The sequence below is a fragment of the Semicossyphus pulcher genome, unplaced genomic scaffold (assembly GCF_022749685.1).
Source record: "Semicossyphus pulcher isolate SPU_LCO1_2020_fin unplaced genomic scaffold, fSemPul1.0.p SCAF_16, whole genome shotgun sequence".
Taxonomy (NCBI): domain Eukaryota; kingdom Metazoa; phylum Chordata; class Actinopteri; order Labriformes; family Labridae; genus Semicossyphus; species Semicossyphus pulcher.
The window spans coordinates 20,243,706-20,267,629 of NW_027211670.1; the positions used below are offsets into that span (position 1 = coordinate 20,243,706).

General features: G+C 38.5%; 2 protein-coding genes across 2 annotated transcripts; both read left to right on the plus strand.

Annotated features, from left to right (window-relative positions):
• The first annotated feature begins 489 nt into the window (after positions 1-489).
• On the plus strand, positions 490-9,011 carry LOC138593074 (5-hydroxytryptamine receptor 3A-like). Its single transcript, XM_069663912.1, has 11 exons — positions 490-604; positions 1,687-1,704; positions 3,536-3,690; positions 4,923-4,967; positions 5,067-5,176; positions 6,946-7,115; positions 7,271-7,431; positions 7,750-7,960; positions 8,046-8,222; positions 8,400-8,482; positions 8,799-9,011. Exons 1-11 carry the CDS (start codon positions 490-492, stop codon positions 9,009-9,011), a joined length of 1,458 nt encoding a protein of 485 aa, XP_069520013.1.
• A 4,169-nt stretch (positions 9,012-13,180) lies between these two features.
• Positions 13,181-22,606, plus strand: LOC138593075 (5-hydroxytryptamine receptor 3A-like). Its single transcript, XM_069663913.1, has 9 exons — positions 13,181-13,324; positions 14,171-14,215; positions 14,333-14,442; positions 15,564-15,733; positions 16,805-16,965; positions 18,537-18,747; positions 18,828-18,954; positions 20,672-20,726; positions 22,361-22,606. The coding sequence occupies exons 1-9, from the start codon at positions 13,181-13,183 to the stop codon at positions 22,604-22,606; spliced, it is 1,269 nt and encodes a 422-aa protein (XP_069520014.1).
• Positions 22,607-23,924: the final 1,318 nt, after the last annotated feature.

Here is a 23,924-nt window from a genome sequence, read left to right on the forward strand (position 1 = left end):
GGAGCAGGTGAAAACAATAAGGGCAGGGCACATAATCCAACAGGCGGGAAAACACACAAAGGCAGGAAGTAAAATAAGACAAAACATACATAGGGCAAGAACTACAAAATTAAACAGGAAACACTAAAAACCAAACTCAGGACTGTGATAGAACTCATGCAGAAAATCTCTATACAATAAAACACAAATAAATTACATAACTAAACAAGACTAAATCAAGACAAGAACACAATATATTAAATACAAAATTGAACAATGAAAACTCATGACAGGGAGACAAAGTGACATGGTTAAACAAGAAATAATAACTGAACACCAAAATACAAGAAAACCGGAGCTAAACTAGAAACTCATGACAATCATATTGCTGTATGTGTGGGAAATACATGACAGGAAGTGCTGTCCAAACAAATCTTTCAATTGACCTTGATTTAGTTTAAAGCATCTTTAAAAAAAAAATTTTTTTAAATAAAAAACTTATTTAGAGAGATGGGACAGTGGATAGTGTCAGAAACAGAGGAAGAGAGAATGGGGATGACACGCGGCAAAGGGCAAAGGGTGGGAGCTGAACCCGGGGGCCTCCGCATCGAGGACTGTAGCCTCGGTATATGGGACTCACGATTTAACAACTGACCAACATTTAGAATGGTTTTCTGGATGGATGTAAGGGTTAAAAACACGCCTGAAGTAGCAAGCAATGATTTTTATGGACTTACACTATACATCATATGCTTATGGTGGGTATTATCAAAAGCCCCAATGAAAATAATGAAATGATCTTTATAGACAAGTCTATTGTCTAGTCTTACATTTGATAACAGAATAATAATGCACTGGTGAACAGTCAGAGGTGTGACTAATTGTATATTCATTGTAGCTTAATGTAGACACTCAGCTAGTGTTGCAGTGAAGTACTTTTTTATGATCGGGGATAATTATTGAGAGTTGTGGTGCTTCCTGGCAGATTTGTTGCTGTTATAAATGTTGCTGCAACAAACATTTCCAGCAACACAGAAAGGAGAGGGATGCTCATTGAATGTGCAGACCTTTCAGTATTAACTAACACTTTTTTGCAACAACCTCAATCATCCTGTCAACAACCTGATGTCAAACTTTCAATCTGTTCTCCTCTACTGCTGTCAGTTGTCATTTTAGTGCTCCAACCCATTCACTACGCCTGCAGCGTACGTCCCCACCATGAACGGCACTTTGTCGTTTCCACAATATTGTATTTTCTTTTTTTGTTGTCTGCTGCAGGCGTAGTAACACGTATGTGTTGCCGTCCACACAAAGTAGTGCCAAATGAAGAGGCTTTCTTACTGAAACTTCAAACAAACTCAACAGTCCCTTTTAACTACTTTATTTTGGAAATGTGGCAGCCACAACAGTGAAAGTGAGCAATTAAGTGCCATTTGACCTGCCCACAGGCCGATAATTGCAGAGGGTGATGTCAGTTCTTGGCAGCTTTGCAGCATTGAGAGTGTTTTTATTACAGTAATGAGTTTTGAAAAAATAGGATTGGTCTATAAATTAGCCCTGCCCTTTTTAAGTAAAAAGCAGGGCAGGGATATTATTACTTGAACAAACATTTCCAGAAACACAAAAAGGACAGGGATGCTCACTGACTTTGCAGAACTACCACAGTCATGATGCTTGCACGTGTCTTCTTTCTGTTTCTCCTCACAGGTAAGCTGACCCAGTTGTGTACGAAGCATGCAGGTTTACAGATGGACATGTTGGCTGAAATGATTAGATTTCTTCCTTAAATTCTAACAGGATGTCAAGCCTCAGCAAAATCCTTCCCAGAGGATAATGTTGCCACCAACAGATTTATCTTTAAGGATGGTGGTTGTTAAGGCATGGGCAGTGTAAACTATGCACCTCGTCTAAAATGTCTAAGATATGAATGCTCCCTGTAGCACGTATTGCAATATATTATTGATATCCTGCAGTGTTTGGTGTGTCTATTGTGTGTTTATGTTTTAAGATTGTTAGAGGAACATCTCTAAAGCTTCTCCTTTCGTGCATGATGTAGTCATATTCAGAGATTAGACTGGATTTCTCAAAACCCTAATCTGAGAACACATGTATGTGTGAATGCACTTATATTGTATGTATGGTTCTGTAGAAATAAGATCTGAGAGAGAGCTTAGATTCAGCATATATTCTAAACGCCCAGTTTCAGCAGTCAAGTGGAGCTGTTCCAGATACTCATTAACCCATTAATGTCCACAGTGGAATTTTATGATTTCCTTCACAGCTGAGCCAAGAACAAATCCATTGACATTTTTCAAATCGGTCAAAGTACGAGGCCACAGCACCCGTTTTTCTTAAATGACTATTTTTAGTTGTTAGTCACAAGGGGGAGCAGGTTTTTTGATTTTTCACAAAAAACATCTAAACCAACAGGTTAGGAATATCACATCTTCATAATTCTTCATACACGCATAGTCTGGGCCTTACAATTTAAATTCAAAAAGAATTTTGATAATCCACTGCTTTTTCTTTGACAAGTAGTCATATTTTTCAGAAATTAGGGACCTTTTCTCTGGTATTCCGTGGTGTTTCTATGTTGTCCTTTGGGGTTTACTCTATGAACAACATGAGTGTTTTAATCTCAAATTCATCTAAACTACATATCCATGTCACTTATACACGCACACATACACATACACTTGCACACACGCACACGCCCACACACACACACACACACTCTTCTACTACTACTACTACTACTACTACATCGTTATTACACAATCCTCTGAAATCTGTACAAAAAAATTGCCTTTGTTCTCTCCCCCTGAATGTGTGTGTGTGTGTGTGCGTGCGTGTGCATGTGTCTGAGATTTTGCGTGTGTATGTGTGCATGTGTTTTTGTATGTGTATGTTTGTGTGTAAATGTGTTTACTTGTGGTTGTATTTATAGTTTCCACAGCAAATTTTGTATTTCCACCTCTAACAGAAAACATTCTGTGGGACTTTTCCTTAACATACTAAATTTAGATGATAGTCATTAATGGGTTAACACCCATCTCACAATGGCTTTTGTGTGACCACAATCACTGCATTGATATTTAAGGAGACTCTCTTCTACAGCCATGCTAAAGGTCTGTAAAGCTGCACTTAAACACAGCAATGCTCCGGGCTAACGTTAACATCATCATTGTAATATGTTCACAGTGACAAAGCTATAGCATTGATATCATGCAGGTATAACATTAACAAATTCTTTTGTTGGCAACATTAATGTCCAAACCCGATTTCATGTAAATCCATCAGACAGTTGTAGCAATATGTCATGTTTTAATTGAAGTGGTGGATTTCTATATATTCAGAAGCAGTGGATGCGCACAATGCATTTTTTAAATGGCAAGTAGCTGAAATAAGTCTTACAAAGGTGCTCTGATTAATTATGTCAATTTGTTTTAATTTAAAGACAAAATTATGAGCATGGTAACCAACATCACATTATCTAATTTCTCTACTTTTAACAGTCAGTTCTCACAGAGAATCCGTCTTGATGTTTTCACTGTAGATGCAGCGTCCTCTAGGTGCAATTACAGGGATCTTCTACAGTATCTGAACTTGACCGAAAACAAAGACCTAAGATCCATGTCCCAGCCTGTTTTGGACTCCAAAGACTCCACAGACATATACCTAGATGTAGCGCTCTATGCCATATTGGATGTGGTAAGTGGTAATAATTATAATAATATCATAATCATAGACTGTATAAAAAGATGGACGACATGACAGCTCCCTAAAAGTGAAGCCAAAACATTTCGGGCGCCCCCTGCTGACTGGCTGCAGTATAGGTCATAAAGCCCGCCTCCTCCATGTTAACAGATGGGACATGAGTCAAACTATAAAATCAAAATACACGCCCGATAAATTTTTCTCAAACATGGTTTCTGTCATTATAGCTAATTCTTATCATGCTGATTTACATCCAAGTGTTAATTTTTCTGACAAGTTTATTTTTAATTAGTTGTGTGATGCTGTAAAAATGATGATTGACAGCTCTGTTGACAAATTAGGCTCGTGCAGCCAGTCAGTTCCGGGTGAGCAGAGCGGAGGACGATCCGCAAGTGGAGACGTAACTAAAACAATCACTACAGTCATTGAAGTTTCCATACCTGTGAACGTTAACCTCAGACCAACACAAGAAGCTATTCTGCTGTTAAACACGCCGGTGTGCGGGATCCTTGCTGTTTTTTGGGTAAGTTAAGTGTTTGTTTTGGTTAGCGGAAGTGGCTACGGCCGCTTCACTCACCGATCTCTACTGCGCAGACTCTGGCTCCATATGACGTCACCATCGCAAGATGGCAGCACCTATCACAGGGGCTATTTTGGCATCAATTAAGTACAATGGGAGCAGATGGAGACGCGTTGTCCATCTATATATACAGTCATTGATCATAATTAATAAACAGAATATCCCAAAATCACAAGATTTGTGTTGTCATAGGCCAACAGGCAAGTGTTACGTTTTTGTTGTTTACAGTGCTACAATGCAGCTTTAAGTGAAGCAGTCTATTATTCTGCCTTACATTACAGCGCATTAGTAAGCCTGGAAGTTATGCTTTATGGCACTTTAGATGCGGTCAGAGTTTTTGATGCTCATAAGCAGTACTCCTTAGAGGGATTCAGAGGAAAGCTAGGCCATAAGTCATCATCAACATGTGGCCTGTGAGTACAGATTTAGCACATATTTTTGCTTGATGATGACAACTCTCAGAACTTGATGATTTGCTGAACCTTTTATTTTCATCCTCCCTTAAATGTTGATGTTCTTCACATTGTTGTTGCAATTGGTTGCCGAATTTTTATTGTCTACACAAATTACTTTAACCTACACTGAAACGTATACTTATATTAAAACTGGATGTAAAATGATTAACAGACATCTTTCTTTTTCTTAGCAAGAAAAGGAACAGAAATTTATTACTTACATTTGGGTTGATATGGTGAGTCTCTGAGAAAGAAAATCATACATTTTCAACTCTTTCTCTGATGGAAGAAAACAAATTTTAATAAACTATGTTTTCCTCTTTTGTCCTCCGCAGCAGTGGAGGGATCACTACATTATTTGGAAGAAGTCTGAATTCTGTGGTATTGATAGAATTCATATTCCTACTACAGCAGTGTGGACACCAGACGTAACTATTGAAGAAATGTACGTTTTCTCTGCAAAAAAAAAAAGCTTCTTCAACCATAAATTTGCGACATCTACTTTTGGGATTTTTACTGTATAAAAACAAATTTTGGTATACAACCTTTGGGGACTGAGATACATATTTCTCTTAGAAATGTGCCATAGACTTGGATCTGTGTTCTTGGATCTAGATGGGAGATGTGTGTCTCTGAGGCATCTAGTTTGGCATTCAGGGAGCCAACGCAGTAATTGAATCTTTACAGGAACAAAGCCCACTAGGCCTGGCAGGAGTTTAGCCATTTGCCGGAACGGAGGTAGGAAAGATCTTAACGGTCGGTCCAGTCCAAAGATAGTTGTTCCACCCCTCGAATCATTGCTTCCAATCCACAAGAGCCAGAATCATGGCCAAAAGCCCACAGGTATACATCATAATTGTGTTCTACCGGAGAGAAATGACAAAGGCACAGCCGTGCAGGTTGGACATAAAACAGTCCCAACTTCGGAGGCATCCACCTCTACCACAACTTCCCTGGAAAGATCTCGATAGACCAAAGTAACTGTCGTAGTTTCAGTCATTTCACTAGATTCACACTTTTCCCCCTTTATTAACATCTTCTTTTTCAACAGCTGATGCAGCACTGTTGGATGTGTTTCTCCATGTTGGAGAAGATGACTATGTCATCCACTTGCACAAAGATGAAGTGGCCTCTCGTGTTTTGAAAGACGACATTAAGAAGGGCTTGAAAGACGGCAGGGGAGTTGGTAGGAGCAATGAGAAATACTGAGAGGGGAGTTGAAAGTGGTTTTCAGTAGCTACAAATGAGGTGGTTGGTGAGGCAGAGATCAAACTTGGAAAACAATGAGTGGGAGAGGCTACTAATTTGCATAGGAATGTCTCTGATGGCTCCAGAGTCAAAGAGCACAGTGAGTGATCTTTCTTTTTCACATAGAAAATCTCAAGTAAAGGTAGAAGAGAAGGGATGGATTCACCAAGCTGCCAGGGAGTTGAGAATATATTTCCCCACAGCCTCTCTGGATGGGAAAGGTTATAAAGGTGGCATGAGGCCGAGGTTTCCCCAGGAAGCAGATCAATAGCACACAGTCATATGGTATAAATGGGGCAACTGGCTTAGGCGAATAGTGTCAATATATTGTCTGCACCAGAATCCGGCAAGGCAAGTGTAGAAATGGATTCCTTGTGTCACAGAAGAGAAGTATAAAATTGTATGTGAGGATATAAAGAAGAGGTGGACTTTGGACTCTTTAGGACCCCTCCAGTTACTGATACACTGGTTCTTTTAGTCAAAAGTGATAGTAGGCAGGAAGTGACCTGACCAGGCCTGACCACAAGTGATGCACAGCCCTGACTTCAACTGGCATTGGGATTCTCAAGATGGAGAAAGCCTGGCAAAAATGCGTGGACTTTTCAGAGAAGGCAGTGGGCTGAGGGGAGTGCCAGTGGAACTCGAACTGTTAGGTGGGACTTGAGAGGAAAGCCGGTGAAGGTGGCAAGAGATGGTGGCTTGTCAATGTCTTCTTCCTAAGGCGTTCTCTGAGACGGTTTTTCAGATGAGGAGCTGTCGAGCTGCGTCTTTACCTGGCTGGTCAAATACTTTTCTCATTAAAAAAATTAAGGTGAAAAAGTGGCATGATAGTCAGTCAGTCAGTGTACCTTTCAGTGTTTTATTTATTTATTTATTTATTTTACATAAAGTTGTATTGATTGTATAATTGACAATGCATTACAGGATTTCACTTTAAAGCATATGTGGTTGTTTGTTCTCATACAGGACAGAGAAAAATAAGGCACCTCAGACCCCTTACATTATGATTTTCAGTGATGGTGAGGCCTGGCTGAGGAATAACATGGTGCTGGTCACCAGTTGCAAGATGCAGGTTTACACATTTCCCTTTGATACTCAGAAATGCAACATCTCCTTTAAGTCTGTCATTCACTCAGGTGAGGACTTAACCTTTACTTTCAAAGTTCTACAAGTTTCTATCAGATTTGCATGCTTCAATTAATGGAGTTAATTGTCACCTGAACACAAATATTATACACGCCCTCTTTAACTGGCGAGGTAACCTCAGTTTTATTTTTATCTTACACCACAGACAAGCACATGAAGCTTATTCAGCACAAAACCTCCCAAAGGATCACAAAGTGGTCTCTGGATGTGATGCAGACACAGTCTGAGTGGCTTTTCATCAACATTACATTCATCAACAAAACTCTAAACAATTTTGGCATCAATCAAAGCATGATTGTTTACACTGTAAGTATTTCTGGATACAGACGTACAGAGAACGAAAGTAAACATGGCACAATATGTACTTTGACTACTGGAGTATTTTCTATTATTTTAAACAAACAATAAAAATGTTAAATGACTCCCTATCCTCTTTCAATATCGGTTATGCCTAACCCAAGTAAGCCATTTGATTGCTACCATCACCATAGACATAAGCAGGTTGAAACAGATAGACTATCTTTTTGTTGCAACCTTTTTGCTACAATACATACCTGTAACAGCTGTAGCTGCTTTAGTTAAACCTTTGCTGAATGTTTATCCACCTGACTCTTCATTTTATAGATCACCATGAAGAGACGGTCTGTCCTCTACGTTGTCAACTTCATAGTGCCCATTCTATTGTTCCTGGGTCTGGACTTGGCCTCCTTCCTGATCTCAGACAGTGGGGGTGAGAAGCTCAGCTTCAAGGTCACCGTGCTGCTCGCTGTCACAGTGATGCAGCTTATTCTCAATGAAATTCTACCTTCATCTTCGGACAGGATTCCACTTATTGGTAAAGAAAGTATTGCTTGCTCTTTATGAAAAGTATACTGACTCAATTAGTTGTTCACATTTATATTGCTCTATTCTCTCTTTAGCGATCTACTGTATTGGGATTTTTGGTTTTATGATGCTGAGCCTCCTGGAGACAATTTTGGTGATGTATCTGATGGAGAAAGACTCCGCATCCCAAGCGAAGGAAGATAGAGACAAAAGTCTGAGCGAGGACTGTAAGGACAAACGAGGCAAAGTCAGCTTCCATAAGTGTTTCAGAGGTGAGATTCACTACAACAAATAGGTAAGTTTTACATGAAATAAAAGTTCAAATCAGACATCTTGTCAATTTGCAAAGCAGTACATATGTTCCTCCAGATGCTCATCTTTAGTTACTTTGTGAATTTGCGGATGCAGATATTTTGAATATCTCTAATCTGGCTAATAAATCTTTTCAGATGTTGAATTGATTCGCTGTGCGTCTGCCTGTGACGCGTCTACTAGTGAAACGCCATCTGAACTACTGCAGGTTGCAAAAGAGGTCAGAATAATGTTGGAAATTACCCATAAGTTATTATGTTTAAGCAAAAAAATCCTAGAGAAGACAATGTAAAAAGGCTTCTCTCACATAAAAATTATTAATAAGCCCCAGATGATATTTAAAGCATTGACAACTGTTCAGGTTCCTTTCTTCCTAAAATAGCCTGATCCTGCAGTTTCATTGCAAATCCATCCAATTCCTTCCTGGGACAATGGACATTTTCCAGCTACCTATTTTGCAATCCGTGCAGTTATGAAACCACATTTGTATCAGTAATTGTGTTTTATAACCACAGTCAATTACACCACTTTTTCAGGGTAGCAGCAGCCAACTGACAAAGGAGTCCCAAGACTTTGAAAAGGAGGTGATGAAAGCATTGGCTCTACTCCTCAGCAGCAGAAAGATAGAAGAAGAGCCCGGCTACTGGAACAGAACGACCAAAACAATCAACAAAGTTTTCTTCATTATCTACATCACTACTGTCACTTCCTTTCTATTTTTTATGTTTATCAGTTGGAATACTGGATAATAATAATAATTGTTTAAATGCAAAGTTCACACAAGTACACAATGTTTAATTGATAAAGTGTACTGTGATGAGGAAAAGTGACAAAGTGTATATTGAGGACTAAAACATGTCTGCCCACAATTTTGGTGTCCCTGATCCCACCTGATCTAGATAACTGACCCTATTATTGATACAGGTGTACCTTCCCAGTCAGAAGGCTTTGAATCCTTTATTGGCCTTCCAATTACTCACATCAAACAAACAATGTTGTATTGTCATATTCTATTACACTTATTAACCATCAAATGATAAACTAAATTTCAAATGTTTTTTTCCATAACAAAACTGCAATGGCTCTACTATTTGTTGAAGATATGGTCTTTTTTAAATCAGAAAATCATAAAAAATTGGCCTACAATAAGATTTCTTTCCCTGAATGTGTGTATTTGACATCTGCCTTGATTACAGCTTCATTACTCTGTAAAAAAAAAAAAGAAAACTATTAACTATATCACTATTTTTACTTACTTGATGTCATATACGAAGACATAACCACAATAGTGCATTTTAAGTGGCCGTTCTACATCATTACAACCCTAAAGATTATTTAGTCCCTCAATAGTCATGTCTGCAGATGATACATATTGCAACCACCTGACACATATACTCAACATAAGCAGACACTACCCTATTTATCTTTGGATATTCTAATGTTATGCTAAAAAGTGCTAGCTTTATATGCTCTAATAAGTACGGTTGATTATAATGCTCAATTAATCCACAAGGTATAGGTAATAGAAATATATTCAAAAATATAGGAAGTGTTAGCAAACTTGTATACTACATAATGTTGCATGTTGTAGAATAAACTTGTGATTTTTTTCATTTTAAAGTATAAGGCTGCATAGGCTACACGCTAAATAAAGGCAAAACAAAGAACATAAACATAATTAATTGATTTTGTCAAATTCAATGAGCTACCATTAAATCTTTCCATAAACTCCCTTGAATCTGTGCCTTGTCATTCTTTGTAATGGAGAATTAAAGTACAAAAACAAAAATTTTTAGTAGTGTGTTTAGTAGGTATACCTGTACAACCTAAAGTAATGAGGTACAACAACTTTGGCCATAAATGCTATTGTATTATGCCCATGATAGTCATAGAGGCATAGATTCAATGATGTGTCAGCATTGAGGTTAGAGCTGTTGTTGCACTGAGCTGCATTATTTTCAAAGGTTTTGATGAACATGAAATAAAGAAAGTCATGCTCTCTAAACGAAAGAAAAAAACTTTTGAATAGAGATAGGGCGAAAAGCTGTTTTTTGGTATTCAGCCTTTTTGTATTTGCACGGCATATTTTTTGTTGCCAAATTGTTGAAGAAGTTTTCGTAATTTAGCTACTAAAAAAAAAAGAAAATCAATACTGCTCAATATGATTTAGTTCAGTGCTACACCACCTTTAAAGATGGGCTCAATATTTAATAAATTATGTAATGTGCACATTTCAAACATTGTTGATAAAAATGCATGGTAGAATTTCTGGCACAACTGTTTTTTGTTTTTTTTTTCACTGCAAATAATAAGCGGACAGAGCCATGGCCCATCCTTTCCAGTCCAGTCCAGCTATATTTTATATCAATTTTTGCCATAGGATTGACAGCATTATGGGCGTAACCAACTTGTTTTTTTGGGGGGTCCAGAATCGTCCATATTAGGACATGCGGATGGAGTTGGATCCAGCGAACAAAGATGTTGGAAAGTAGAACAAGTTGGAGGTTTGAATCGCCACCACCGCAGCAGAAGTCACTAAAACAAGATAAAAATGATGATATAAACCCAATACTGTTGTCGCGCTCACATAACATTTGTAAAGTCTTATGTGCTTACGTGTTACGGTGAGGTTACAGTAAGAACCATGTGTTCCCTCTGCCTATGCCCGACTAACTTCCATTCACCTGTGACCTTTAAACACCTGACTTCATCAGGTGACTGATTACACCAACACAATACACACCCTAGTAGTCAAAGTGAATCAGTACATCAATATTTATACAGAACAATGTACAACATAAAACAACAATAAACACATGCTAAATTGGCTCCTACACACATGCCCCATAATTGTGCTGGTGTGAACCTACAATTACCCCATAAATGTGCAAAGGAGTCCATCGTGTCTTGAGTCTCTCTCTTTTTTATTACATCAGTTTCTTTTTTTTCCCCAACAGCACTGATGCATCCAATAGCACACTGAGTAAAATGACCAGCCCCCTTTTCTTTTTTAAATCTTTTGTTCTAAAACAACCTGCTGGTGGCACACTCCAAGTCCTCGCAGGTGTCATTGTCAAGATCCTCCTTTTTGACCCCTGGGTCATACAATGTCATAGACAGTTGCTCCGCACCAGACATCGGCCAATCCTCTGTCGGAAATTGAATTGTCCTGAGCCTGATTTGTGGAATTCACGGACTGGCATGCCCTCTACCTCATCCTAGCCAGTAGGCTCTCTCTTTCTCTGTCTGTATGTGTGTGTGTGTGCTTAATTACAGTAGTGTAACAATTCTTCATAAAGATGACATTATCAAATATATTGGGCAAAAAATTAGGGCAATCAGGGCACGAACTGAATAAAGCTCTGGAAGGGAAGAGAAAGCTTTTATCTTTAAGTACTTTTCTTTGGAATATAAACAGCCACAATAGTGGGAGTGAGAAGTTAACTGCCTTTGGTTTGACAACAATATCGATTTGCTCACAGGCTGCTAATTGTCAAAGGGGTTGGGAGTTCCTGGAAGCTCTTTTGCATTATGTGTGTTTCAAGACACTGATATAAGAACGGCAACAAACATTTCTGGACAACACATAGGACAGGGACGCTCTTTGATTCTGCAACATTTTTACAGTCATGTTTACAACTTTCTTCTTTCTGCTCCTCCTCACAGGTAAGCCGACACAGTTCTGTATGATGCATGCAGGTGTTCATGTCTATACTTTCGCTGAAATTATTACTTCCTGTTCATTTCTGCTGCTTGTTAATCTAATAAAAAATATCTTAACAATTTCAAGGAAAATGTCAGTGCAAGGACCAAGACAGGTTGGTGGTCCGAGCTGCTCTTCTCCTTAACTGATACAATCCAAGAACCACCACTTGAATGTCAGGGAATTAAAAAAAAAAATTACAAAATGTAACCAAAAGTAGTTATTCTGTCCAACAACTGTTCTGTGCATAAATCACAGAGACCTTTTTTCAGCTAAAAAAATGTGGCTGTTGAACTTTCTAAGTCCCAGTGAACAATCCTACGGCTACTCAAACAAAATCCCATCCAACTTGATTGTTTTCGGGTTGAGGCAAGTCTCTTGAAAATAGCTATTTTAAACTTGATACACAACTACCTATGTGCTGATTTCATCTATCGATGTTTTAACATAAAATATGGATTAAAATATGGATCAATGATGACAAGAATTGTCAGGAAGAAGAAAATGTAACTCTCTTTGGGACAGGATAAATGATCAATATTCAAGGTTGAAGATGTTTATTGTCACTTCAGTTACACAAGTACAATCGTGTGAAATACTTATGCTGGGACGCTCTGATCAGAAAGGGTAGAATAATAAATATGGAGACATAAAATAGAATAATAACAATAAAATAAAGAAGCAGTCCCGAAACAGTAACATAAAATAAAATTAATAATAATAATAAGTATGTTTGAGAAATATTTAAATTTTTCTAGTATATACATTATAAGGCAAAATGATGTTAGGCAGAGGACTATATACATTCAAGAGAGATAAATGAAAGTTATAAGAAGTAACAGTTTTATAACAATTTAAACTTTAACTACTTTGATAACCAACTTACATTTTGTCTTTTTTTTTATTTCAATTTTTTTTTTGTGTTTTTTATTTCAATTTTTTTTTCAGCTTCTAAAATATGAATATTTTGTGGTTTCTTCAGTAGTCTATGACAGAAACCTGAATCTCTTTGGGTTTTCACAAAAAAAGACATTTGAGCTTTGTGAAAGTAAAGGCCTCTAAGTGGCCTGAAGTTCAAATTTAAAGACAAAAAAAAAAGTAGACCATGATATTCATCACATTTGCTAATTTCTTTCCAGAGTTCTAAACTTTACATCAAACTGTCTAATAGTGAATCTATGCGTTTTTGACGTTTCCGTCATAGATGGAGCCTCTATGTGTAACAGGACCTACCAGGATATAATTGCGCACCTGAATTTGACCTCAAAAAAAGACCTCTCTATGACCCGGCCTGCTAAGAACGCCGCCGAACCTACAGAAGTAGAACTGGCTGTACTACTCTATGCAATTCTAGAAGTGGTAAGTAGTTGATTGTTTTTTAAAATTACAATTGTACAATTTTTTTCTGTGGAGGTTTTATTGGTTCAACAATTATTTTTTGTCCGACTGATCTGTTTAAGGAGTTTACGTTTATATTTAAGAAGCATTTTGAAGTTGCCTGACTAATCAAAGTCAGGATGTGGTAAGAGGGTAGAGTTTTGAAGTTATTATTCATTTCTAAATTAGTATTAAGTATTCAGTCTACCAAAGACGGCATATTTTCTTATGTCTATTTTTAAGTAGAATATGTCAGAGCAATCTAGTGTGAGGCTGGGCCCTAAGCCAACTTCAACATGTGGCCTTTTTGTAAAGTGTTTTTTGCTTTGCATTTAATCTATGCGGACCCTTTTTTCTCCTACAAATGTTAAAGTTCATTACACTTTTTCTGTAATTGGTTGCTGAATTCTAATTGTCTATTTGACACGATTGATTTTCAGTACTGACAACTATTTACCCTCTCCTGCTGAGCAATGCAGACTTGAAAAAACATCTAACAACCCTCCTCTGCCCTCTCACAGATAGACACACGCCTACTTCTTACTCATTTACATGTGTGACGGCACTATTCAGTTATTGCTTTACTAGATTTGATAATAAAAACAAAATATACAGGCATAAGAACGCCAGAATGTATAATGTTTTCATAATAATAATAATAATAATAATAGATAATGGCAATTAAAATTGTGCATATATTAGTATCTAACCCTGGTGGGCCTATTCCAAACAAACATGTTTAATCTCAAATCTAAAGTATTTAAACTTGTAGTGCCTCTATAAACACTGAATTTCTAAATATTTTCATACCTATTTCTTATCCCATAGAAAGAAAAGGAACAGGAATTTGTCTCGTATGTTTGGGTTGATCTGGTGAGTTCTATCGGAGGAAGCAACAACTGTGAATGTATCAATTTCCAATTCTACATCTATGGGACAACTCCAATTTCTTTTACTGAAAAGATTCTTTCCTTTTATTTCCCTCTGAAGTTGTGGGTGGATAACCACATCCAATGGATTCCTGGTGATTTCTGTGGTATTCAAGAAATGTGTCTTCCTACTGGACTGGTGTGGAAGCCAGATCTAACTATTGAAGAAATGTAAGTTTGACTTTATGTGCATACTTTCACACTCACAGATCCACATGTACAATCACAAGAGTAACTGGAGATGGAATCACTTTCACTGAGAAATGTGCGATGGCCCTTGAGAACTCAACACACATCAACTTGAGAAAAGTCTTACAAACAGACAAAACACAAGTAAATTAAGAAACTTAGTATCAATAAGCATTTACAGAACTATAGAAAAGTGCTTCAACTAAAGGGAATGTATCAGTATTCCCAGCATTTTATGTTCTTGAGCTCAACATCCCTTTTATATGACACAGGAGGGATGCCTTTTAATTGGTTTTATGTTGTAGGGAATATTTTTTCTTGTTTAAAACTGTTTAAATTGACTTCTACTTTTGGCTTACTGATGATTTACTCCTCAAAACCTTTACCCTCAGACTTGTGACAAGTCTGCATCTCCAGAGTGGAACTCTAGCAATCACTGATGTGATATCTGAGAAGATCTACGGCCAAATTTACTAAATTAGTGTGCTGCTTTTGCGGCCTCTAAAACTGTGCGAATTAGATAAAAAATGTAGGGATGCACCGCTACCACTTTTTTTTCAGACCAAGTACAAGTACTTGCATTTGGGGCCTTGCCGATACTCGGGCTGTCCCGAATACATTTATATTAATATAGAAGGAGCCTCATTTATCTTCCTTAGAACTTAAAAAACATGATAAAAAAGAAAACGTGTGATGCAGACCCGCAGCGTTGAGAGGGGGAGAGCACGAGCACAGAGGGAGGGAGCGGGTGATCACGGACTGAAGCGACTGAAACTTTTGGTATGATCATGAAGCCTGATGCTCCTCTACAGCTCTGTGTTTATCTGTGACATACATGAACTACACAGCAGACTGGAGCAGTGACAGTCAGACAGAAAGATCTGTGTGATTAACACACAGATCCACGTTATTAGAAACTATGATGAACTGATCGCAGCTTACAGCTCCTGCTCGTGTCATTCACATGAGGAGATGTGTACTTTATAGCAACTGTGCATTGAAATACGGACAGATCGCGACCTTATTGAGCCAGGTAAAGAGTATGCTACAGCATTATGTGAAATTTAATTGGAAAACATACATTGGTGTGTGTTCTCATCCAGGACCGAGAAGGACAAGGCCACTCAGAGTCCTTATTTCTGCATTACATATCTTGGTAAGATCCTACTTAGGGAGGACATGGTGCTGATCACCACCTGCAAGATGCAAGTTTACAAATTCCCCTTCGACTTTCAACGCTGCAACCTCTCCTTCAAGTCTGTCATACACGACGGTAAGAGCTCGATGAGTTGTGCTTCTAACAGGGAGGTTAATTAAATTTTTTTGGTCTCTGATAGTCAGTTCCTTTTTTTTAAGAATCAACGAATGTCTGTGCAAAAATTATGTTTGTTTTTTCATGTGAAAGGGTTTATTTTTACATAGAACAGAAAGATAAACAACAATAAAAGAGGATTCACACTTAAGTTTGAGGCTACTCTGAAGTGCTGTGAAATGAAATAGACAATTGTCCGACAAGAAATATACACAACATAATGTTTAAGTGAATAAGTAAATGGTTGCCAGACTTTCTAATAAACAAATACAGATTAACACCCTAGCCTAACCCACAGCAAGCAAGTGAACTATAGCAGATAGAGCACGAATCATTGCCCAGATAAACTACCTCGTTTTTTGTCCTTTTGGGCCACATGGTCCCACACAGTTCTTTTTGCTCACGTTACCATTTAAATGGTTGATTACTAACATCCCTAATTTACAAGCATATTTGTGTTTTAAAGAGTTTTTTGCAACAGGGGCGCAAATTTTGTTTACTAAGCAGTATTAAGCTAATTTGGCCAAAGATATACTTTGTACGAACACAACATAAAGATAGCGCGCATTATTTCTTTAAGGTGGCTTTAGAGGCACTGTATGCAAAATGTCGAGGAGAAATAGAGAGGGAGAAGACGCACCAAATTCAAGTAAACAACCTAATTTTAAGTCTTAGTCTGATGCAAAACTTGTACATGAGCCAGAATGCAGCACAAAGTGGAGCGGAAAGCGTTGCTGTTTATTTACATGTGAAAGTCCATAAAAGTCCATAAAAAAAAAGATCTCAAAATTGATCAAAATAATCATGATTGTTATTTTGGTTATTTCAAGAAATTATCACTTGAATATCAAAAAATGTGTTTGTTGTAATCGGTTGAGTCAGTGCATTAGTGCATTGTGTGTGGGCCAGTTAAAAGTTGTGTGAGCCCTTAACCTTTAGTTTTATGTGTTCTGACGTCTGAGTTTGAATACCTGCAGTTTTCCTTCAGGACTTAAGAACCCTTAACAGTTCTATTTTTCTCTCCCACCCCAGTGAGAAAAATAATGTTTGTTCCGTACGGCGACTCTAACAGCACTACACAGTGGTCCCAAGAGAAGATAAGGACGCAGTCCGACTGGCTATTTATCAACATCACGCTCAACGCTAAAACTGTCCACAACTTTGAAATCAATCAAAGCATGATTGTTTACACTGTGAGTATTTCAGGATTCAGACAACAGAGGCGGAAGGTAAACATTTTCCATTTCCACCTCTATGTGTCTCACAAGTAGAATAATAAAATATTTCTATTTTGTGATATATTTTATATATTTCATTTATTTTATCTACCTGCCATTGGTGGGTAAGCCAGAAAATGTTACTGGCCAGAACATTTTTAACCAGCCAGAAAAATGTTATTAGATGTTATGTCAATTATAAACTGGTAAAAAGAAACATTCACTTAGTACTTACAGCAGCAGTGTAATATTGAAGTCATGTACTTTGCTTGTGTATTTGTCTTTACTTTAATTCCACTGAATTTAAAGAGTCATCAGCTCCACATTTCGATAATAATCCACTGATATTAAACATATTATTCTAAATTAGGCCATCTGGCACAATGAGCAGGCTACCTTAAGTTATGGTACTGTAAGAATATTTTCATTCTAGTCATTTTAACTCTTCCTTAAGTTTTTATTGCAGGGCTTTAATACACTCTGATATTACTCTTTTCATGAGGACTTATTTCATCACTGCATCAAAATTGTATTCAGCTTATAAATCCACTGACACAATGACAGTAGCTCTGATCAAACACTCATTGCTCTCTCATCCGTCATTTACAAGCTCCACGGTTCTGCTAGTGACTGAACTGTAGCTCAGTTGTTAGCCTCTGCTGCCTCCTGCGAGGTGTGTCCGGTGTTTAGCTTCTCCTCTGCCTCCCGTAGTGACAGTGGTACACCATAATACTGTAGTTAGGATGCAGTGATGGCAAGGCTAAGTAAAGTGCAAGCCCACGGCCCGCCAACAACTAGTTCACGTTTCTAACAGCTGCTCTGTTAGTAACCTGGTACATGCAGCATCGGTGCAACCAGTTAAAGCGTAAACTCGTTCTTTACAGATTGTTCACGCACTAGAGCCCTGCTGCGTGAGCTCAAGAACAGAAACGTGAGGGCGCCCATGGTAGTCAGAGAGGGTCAATTAAAGGTTTGCGTTACAATGATTCACGGACACACGCCAGTGACGTGCAGAGTCGTTGCAAAACCAAACTTAGTCAAGAATTACAGTATGTTTTGTAGTGATGAGAGCACCCGCCCCCTACCCGCATTTGGCGAGTGGCGCTAATTTTGGACCCTGGGTACATTGCTCTTTCACTCAACAACAGTCCAGAAAAATCCTATGGAGCAGATTAGAACTATAATGATTTGGCATGAGCGGACCTATTTCCATGAAGATGAAATGTGATGACAGATGCGAAGCAGAAACACAAAGCAGCCTGTATCCAGCCTTTCAGGTTGGTTGTGCACCCAAAAGGCACCTGAACCATCAACATTTTAGACTTTTTACAGTTTCATCATGTCTTTCCTTTTGGAATTATTGGATAATCCCCAAATCTAAAGATGAAGGATATATGACTGAGCTTTTCTTTCCAGCGAGTTCTTGAGCTTTGTGTATGTCGGACATTTGACTGCTACGGTTTACCTGAGCAAGTAATTTAAATTGTGACCAGAAAGTAAATATTTAACAACCGTGCTTTACACCTGGCTGTAACATCATTTCACAGATCACCATGAAGAGACGGTCTGTCCTCTACATTGTCAACTTCATACTTCCCATCCTCATGTTCTTGGGTCTGGACTTGTCCTCCTTCCTAATCTCGGAAAGGGGAGGCGAGAAGCTCAGCTTCAAGGTCACCGTGCTGCTCGCTGTTACAGTGATGCAGCTTATTCTCAATGAAATTCTACCTTCCTCTTCAGACAGGATTCCACTTATAGGTAAAAAAGTTGAGAGTCTTACCTTTTTTTGAATTGACTTTCATGAACAGTGTATTTATATTGCTCCCTTCTCTCTTTAGCGATCTACTGTATTGGGATTTTTGGTTTGATGATGCTGAGCCTCCTGGAGACAATTTTGGTGATGTTTCTGATGGAGAAGGACTCTGCATCCCAAGACAACGAGGAAGATAAAGACCAAGGTCTGAGCGAGGACTGTAAGGACAAACAAGGCAAAGGCAACTGCCATAACTGTTTTAGAGGTGAGATTCAGGACAATAAATTAGGAAGTTTGTATACATCTATGATTCAAAGTAGGGCTGCACTTTGAATCACAGATACACATTCGCAATTTCGATGTGCGCATGTGCAATAGTCAATTTAATGTAAATCAAACGACCTGAAACACGTCATGCTGCTACTTTTTTGTCGGAAAAAGAGCTGACCATTGTGCATGCCGAGTCTGTGTCACCCGCCTGCAAACACCCACGTAAGGCTGCAGCCGCCACAGATCATGTCGGCAGGATCATCAAGGCAGAGGTTTAGTTACACAAGGCGGCTTTTAATTGAGTGTATCTCAGTTACCAGCAACACCTAGTGCCAGTGCTCATCAATTTCAAGCCAATTTTAGTTAAAAAACATTCTTATTTTTCTCACGCTGGTGCTCTGTGCAGGCCCTCATACAGCCTAACCCTAACCCGCCCGCCCCTACAAGCCCACTTTCTTCTGATTGGCCAGCTCTCTGAAGCCTACTGAGGCTGCATTTTGTGACGTCACAAAGTGCAGCTTGTAGAAAACACTGTGTGAAACCTGGCGTTCACAGCAGCCTGCAGACTAAACTGAGAAGCCTGGGGATTACTCTGACATATTTTCACCTACAGATGTGAGAAACTTCACACATGTTTAATCTGAACATCCAACATTGTAACATTGTATAGGTCTTAAAATGTGAAACAGAATAATACCCCCTCTTTAAAACAATACAAAAGATCCACAGTCAGATTTTCAACTTGTTGCCGCAAGCAAAAGAGAGATTGTGGTCGAGCGACAGACAGGAAGCGAAGAGAGCAAACGTTGTTAATGTACATAAGCATTGAAACAGAGAAATAAGACGTTATTTTCTGATTGTTTCACAGCAGTTACACTCTTAACAACAAACTAACAGACCTCCAGCCCCGTAGAACCCTGCAGGAAGGTACAGGGTTTTGTTTTTATAGCCTGGAGTCGCGCTTCATCCTGCAGACTGTGTCTGTCCGCTCCGCTATCCGTCACACCAGCAGCTGTTATACAGGAACAACACAGCGGACTGTTCTCATTCAAAGAACGGCAAATTAAGACGTTTTGTGAAGTCCCTTTCACGTCTCATAAAGATGCAAAAGTTACGATCACATCTGTTGCAGACAGACAGACAGCAGAGCAGACTGACAGACACGTTTTTGGCCTTGGCACTACGTTTTCATTTAGTCCTGACCTGTTGGCTGAGCTCCATACCACTGCCCAGCGACATCCAGAAATGTCCCAAACAAAACAGAACAATAAGAATAGAAATAAAGTCGAAGGGCAGATCCTCTGCAGATGCAGACACAACCTCACACTTCTACTGGTTTATGAGTAATGATTAAGAGGGAATATTTTAACATGGGTCTATACAATATTGTGGGGGGAAATCCTGCTCATTAAGCCCTTCATTACTAGTCACACAAAAAATAACAAGAAAAGATATCCCAGTGTTGCATCCAATATGACGCAACCCTAATTCAAAGTTAGACATCTGGTAAATTTGGGAAGCAGCAGAGATAATTCCAAATGCTTAGCTTTTTTAATTCATCAGGTGCATGTTTAATGTTTGTTATGTAATTTAAAGTTTGCAATAATCAGTCTAATGAATCTTTTCAGATGTTGGTAAATGGATTCCCTGTGCGTCCGCCTGTGATGCGTCTTCTGGTGACACGTCATCCGAGCTGATGCAGGTTGCAAAAGAGGTCAGGATTCAATTGTACATGAATAAATTGGACTTGCAAAAAATATTGCATCTGTAGAGCAACAAAGACCCCGTGTTTTAAAAAGGTCATTATACCACGACCATTGAATTTTTTTTGGCTGAGCTGGCTGGGTTGAAACCAGTTCTAGTAAGCAAACATGTAGGACACAGGTGATTATGTGCAGTTCTAAATTAATGACAAATATCATACAGCAGGTGAAGACAGCCACAGTGAGGTTTTAGACTGACAAAAAAATGACCATATTTGGAAAAGGTGGTGGAGCTGAAAAGGAGCTTTGTGAAAGACAGTTTCCCAAAGAACGGTATGGAATTCATTCGAATTAAATCGAATTATGAAGCAGGAAAAGTTAATGGCTTGTTGACTCGTTCGTTATCCGTTAATTATGACCATATCATTCTGTACCAACATCAAACCCGAGTCTAACACTACAGTTTCTCAAAAAACAAACATTTTTTAATGGGGACCCATTCAATTCCCTCTAAAAACCCTTGTGGTTGCCGTGGAATCACTACATTAAAATTACTGGAAACAATGCCAAACAGACAGCCACGAGCATCCACATGCCACGCAAAGCGACCATGCCCTAACTGAGTTATATTAAAATTCAACACCTTTAAAGTTGTCATTAATGGGAAATGAGCAATAGAGAACAAAACATGTTGTTGTACCAGACAGCTGAAAAGTACGTGTTTAAATACAGGGCTGGATGGGGACTGACCTTTTGGAGACAGCCTCAAGTGGCCAAACGAAGAACTGCAGTATAATTTTTCAGCTTGATTTCCACTTGACCAAAACTGTAAAGAAATTTAAGAAATGTAGAGATGTCACATCTTTGACAGATAGAAGACCACTAGGTATCTTCTACTTAAAACAAATTTGATAATACGTAGCAGCATGAAGAACTATTCTTTGTTCTTGACATTCAAAGCAATCGAACGTAATAGGCTATTTCTTGTAAAAACGTATATCATATGGCTCAGTCAATGGATGGCCGAGCCAATTTCCAAATGTATGGTTTCAGTTTTTAATGCAAAAACTAGAAAAGCAGGTGGATGGAAACCGCCCTTTGTCGTGAAAGCTTCTATATTCACAGTAAAAAGAAACTTCTGGACAGGACAGCAATGTAAACAAGCACAACTTTAATCTTGAGAAAATGTGTCACACAAAATCTCTCAAGCCTTGATTACAGACCCTATCAAATGCTCGCACAATTCAACAACAAAGTAACTGTTAGCGGTCTTACCTTACTTGATTCAGTCCCTGCAGGAAATTGCAATGTTGCGCTCCCATGAATTCCAGTAGATGGCTTTATTGGAGATTTTTCACAGTTGCTCATGGTGGATGTGTAATTTGTTAAACAGACAAAAAAAAAACACCACAACTTGCATTGCGACTTTTTAAAAAGCTACTGCAAAATCAAATGGCTGCATAATCACAGAAAATGCATGCGAAATCCTGGAGAGACTGTTTATCGATCCCAAACTGGGAAATTGGTGAAACGCAGTTTTATGCACAAAAACAACAACAAAGACATTTTAAAAAAGTGAATATTGACTGTAGCATATGTGTAAGCATTATCAGATTATCTAACCAGTGTTTATCACATGTTTTAGGGTAGAAGCAGCCGACTGACTGAGGAGTCCCTTGACTCTCTAAAGGAGGAGATGAAATCGTTGTCTCTGTCCCTCAGCAGCAAGAAAAAACAAGAACAGACCGGCTACTGGACCAGAATGGCCAAAAAACTCAACAACATTTTCTTCCTTTGCTATGTCATTACTACCGGTCTGTTTTTATCCTTTATGTTTTACAGTTGGGCTGAAGAAGAAAATGAAAAACCTATGTATTCTGCTTACTTCTGATTCTGATAAAACACATCGTGATATTTTTTGCAGAGGTGAAGCTGTAGTGATTACAAAGTCTTGACGACCACAGGGAACTGGCCATCCCTTCATTGCTTACTACGGCTTACTATACAGGACCGTTAAACCGAAGAAGACAAAAGAGGAAAAGGCAAGCTAAAAAGAAAGAGTTGGACTGAGACAGAAGGAAAACAAACGTAAACACTGGAGAGGCATTTGTGAGGTGGAGAGAGCTACGGGACCTGAGAGGCTAAAAAGTGATGCTGAGCTAGACAGTTCTGCTCGACAGGTAATTACCCCAGCTTCATTTCTGCTGTATTTGCTTTCAAAAAACGTATCCACATTGCTAAGATGTCTGCGGTTACTGTAACCCTAACGTTGGTGTTGCAGTCGGGCTAACATTAGCTTGTTCCTGCTGCTGCTGTTTAGCGTTGTGTCATGGCAGAGTGGCTGAAAATATCTCTGTGAAGTGCCCAGGCAGTGAGACCGTTTCAGACTTTCTCTGTGTGCCTGTGCTCACAGAACTATCCGCGGAGAGAGAGGGGGAGGGACCTGGAGGTTGTGATCTTTAAAATTTTGAAGTAAAGTCCGCTCTCTTCTCCATCTTACCTACTGCAGCTTTAAGGGTAAAGCTCAAGAGCCCAGTCCTTTTGTACATGGAGTTCAGCAAAATATATATCTAAAAACATATTAAATATGTATGCATTTGAACGCAATATTGCATGTTGTCTTATTTACATCAATATATCTTTGATATATGGGAAATCCTAATACCTCACTCAACATAATATATAAAACATATTAAGGTATGCAAAAATGTTAGTGTTAAATATTTTAAAAAATTAAGCCTCCATATGTTAAATATATGTACTGGTTCTGCAGAGATGTATTGCACTTGTGATTCAAAAATAAACATTGAAAACAAACCCTACTCTCTCTGTTTTTTTTCCATGTATGTGTGCAACATAAAATTATGAATAGAGCTAAAATAAATCTTAGGTGGAGAAACTGAAACGGATCGTGAAACCTCTGTCTTTTGTTGCTTAAAGTTATAAACTATTCAAATGGGGGTGATTAAGTACTCACTTTCAGACTGGTTTGCCCAAAAAACCTTCATGGCGTTGAAAACAATTGTACAAACCTAAAAGATTAAGAGAGAAGTTAGAACAAAGGTTAAGTCAGGTAAAAATAAAGTGAGAAGTTGGGTCTCTTTATCGATCGACTTACAAATTTCAGACTTGGAATGGAGTCCCCCTGCTGGCCGTTAGAAAGAATGCAGGTTCAAGAAACTTCTGTAACAAAGAAAAAAAGATGCAAC